The 2,713-nt window shown below is 34.0% G+C and overlaps 1 protein-coding gene across 1 annotated transcript in view; it reads left to right on the top strand.

The window, feature by feature from the left end:
• The window catches only part of LOC107191210 (probable E3 ubiquitin-protein ligase HERC4), a 12,822-nt gene extending 10,597 nt beyond the window's left edge, over window positions 1-2,225 (top strand). The window contains 1 exon segment of the mRNA XM_015580192.1: window positions 2,059-2,225. Within this exon segment, the coding sequence (XP_015435678.1) occupies window positions 2,059-2,211 (153 nt within the window). The 3' untranslated portion in view covers window positions 2,212-2,225.
• Window positions 2,226-2,713: the final 488 nt, after the last annotated feature.

Raw genomic sequence — 2,713 nt, 5'->3', positions numbered from 1 at the left:
GTCTTAAATTGCATGAATCTGAAGGGCCTTTCTAACTACATAAACGTGAAGTGCCCCCCCTTCCCCTTTGGGGGGGGGGCGGGGGTACCTTTATAATTTTAAATGGAACCCCCTATAAAACGTTACATATTTAAATTTCACAGGAAAAAACGTAAATTTTGTCTGAAACATTTTTTTGTCAGATATTTCTATGATGAGATATAACAGTTTGAAGTTTCGACTTGTAGGTACTTACTTGAAGCGCTCGGAAATTGCGTTATTGAATTACACGCGCTTGAGTCCTTTGCTTATTCGTGAAGAAATAAAATGTTCTTTAAATTAAATGTTCAAAATGTCCACCACGGGCTTATAAACATTTATTTACTCGAAACATCAAAGTTGTTCTAACATTTGTTAATATTTCGGGAGTCACTGAAACGCAAGCGTCACGTATACTTTGTTTCATATTCTTTTTTGTCGTCGGCGGTTCAAACATAACTTTGTCTTTTACATATCCCCATAAGAAAAAATCTAATGGTGTTAGATCGGGGGATCGAGGAGGCCATTTATAAGATCCCCCACGACCTATCCATTTGTTCCCAAATTTTTCATTCAAAAATTGTCTGGTGATGATTGCAAAATGTGGAGGAGCGCCGTCTTGTTGGAACCACATTTCTTTTCTAATGTGTAGTGGCACATCTTCCAAAAGCGCAGGAAAATGATTTTTTAATAAATCACAACTTTCAGATTTTACAGTTTCTTCAAAAAAATAAGGTCCAATCACAAAATCTCCTATTATGCCACACCAAACATTTAAAGACCATCGATGTTGAAAGGGAACAGATCGCATCCAATGTGGGTTTTCAACGGCCCAATAATGCAGATTATGTTTATTTACATGTCCTGAATTCATAAAAGTAGCCTCATCGGAAAAAAGTATTTTGCACAAAAAGTCATTTTCCATAACACCCTGCAGCCACTCACAAAATGTTACGCGGTGATCGTAGTCTGCCATCGAAAGCTCTTGTGTTAAAATCAAGTGATATGGATGATATTTTTGCTGTTTCAAAATTCGTTGAATTGAAGAAAGACTGATATGTGATGTTTGTGCAAGTTTACGTTGACTAATTTGAGGATTTAATGTAATTGCAGCAAGAATATTGACAGTATTATTTTCATTAGTGACAGGTTTAGGTTTATTGCGAGATTTTTTACACAATCCACCGTGCTCACGAAAGCCACTATTCTAAATTATAGAATGTTACATGAGATTTTTCGATCCCATAACGTTCAAAAAACATCACTGCTGCACGCCGATCATTTTTTTGGCATTCACCTAAAACTAATAACATATTCACTTCTGTATCAAAAATAGCCATAAGCGCAATGTTACTGCTTGAATAACAGCTCTAAACTGAGAACGTTTTCATGGATAATTGAGTCAAACTCAAGAATTGTAAATATTATTGTTTTTGTTTCTTCAGGAGTAAGCAAAGGACTCAAGCGCGTATAATTCAATAACGCAATTTCCGAGCGCTTCAAGTAAGTACCTACAAGTCGAAACTTCAAACTGTTATATCTCATCATGGAAATATCTGACAAAAAAATGTTTCAGACAAAATTTACTTGTTTTTTTCCTGTAGAATCTAAATATGTAACGTTATATAGGGGGTTCCATTTAAAATTATAAAGGTACCCCCCCCCCCAAGGGGGAAGGGGGCACTTCACGTTTATGTAGCTATGTAGAAAGGCCCTTCAGATTAATGCAATTTAAGACCAAGAATTTTAAAATCGAGGGCATACTTTTCGAGATATTAAGCTGTTAAGAGTTATGTAGGCCACCCTGTATACATACTAATATATTGAATACATAGGTTATATTAAATAGTTTAATAAGTATTTTGTTTTAGAGAAAATTGCTTTTTGTTAATTATTTGTATAATACTAATGGTAATAATAGCAATAACAATGGCAATACTGAGCTTTATAAGAAGTAAACAATCATTAAAAATATTAAAGTAAAGATTCTATTACATATTTTAACAGTTTTATATTAAAGTATTTGGTTATTTATTTCAGATCACAATACAACCGTTGAACAATGAACGTTACTTACCAATTGCTCACACATGTTTCAATTTACTTGATCTCCCACGGTATCAGACCAGAGAAAAACTACGATACAAGTTATTACAAGCCATACAACAAACTCATGGGTTTTCTTTAGTGTGAAACTTTTTACTATTCTTTATTTATAGAATATGTATATCATACATATGGAAAGGAAATTGCGATACTGAAAATGGTTAGATGCTTTATATGTACCATTAGAAAAACAAAACAGATTTATATTATTGCCACTCTATTTTTGTACGTTTCATTTAACTATTATCTATAGTGTATTGTCTAGTCGAAAGCCATATACAGTCGAATATTTGAAACAATAGGATAGCATTGAACACTCGATAGTTGGATGGCTGAGTGGAAGTTAGTTCTAATTGTTTATACGTCGAAGACTTGAAAGGAATCGACAGGGCCGTGTGCGTACGTAACAGTCTCATTCTTATAAACATTCGATGCTCCTACATTGCTGTCTGGGATAGAACAACGATGGAATTATTTTGACAGAATGTTAAGTTACGCGATACACGTGTGATGTATTTTGTTGTCTGCTTTAAATATTTGATGGTAAGATGGCAATTGTATATGTTGATGTTGGTGTATGTGATGTCCA

This window comes from Dufourea novaeangliae, unplaced genomic scaffold (assembly GCF_001272555.1).
Source record: "Dufourea novaeangliae isolate 0120121106 unplaced genomic scaffold, ASM127255v1 scaffold235, whole genome shotgun sequence".
Lineage (NCBI taxonomy): Eukaryota > Metazoa > Arthropoda > Insecta > Hymenoptera > Halictidae > Dufourea > Dufourea novaeangliae.
The sequence above is the reverse complement of the archived record's forward strand: the minus strand, read 5'-3'. Positions and strand labels throughout refer to the sequence as shown.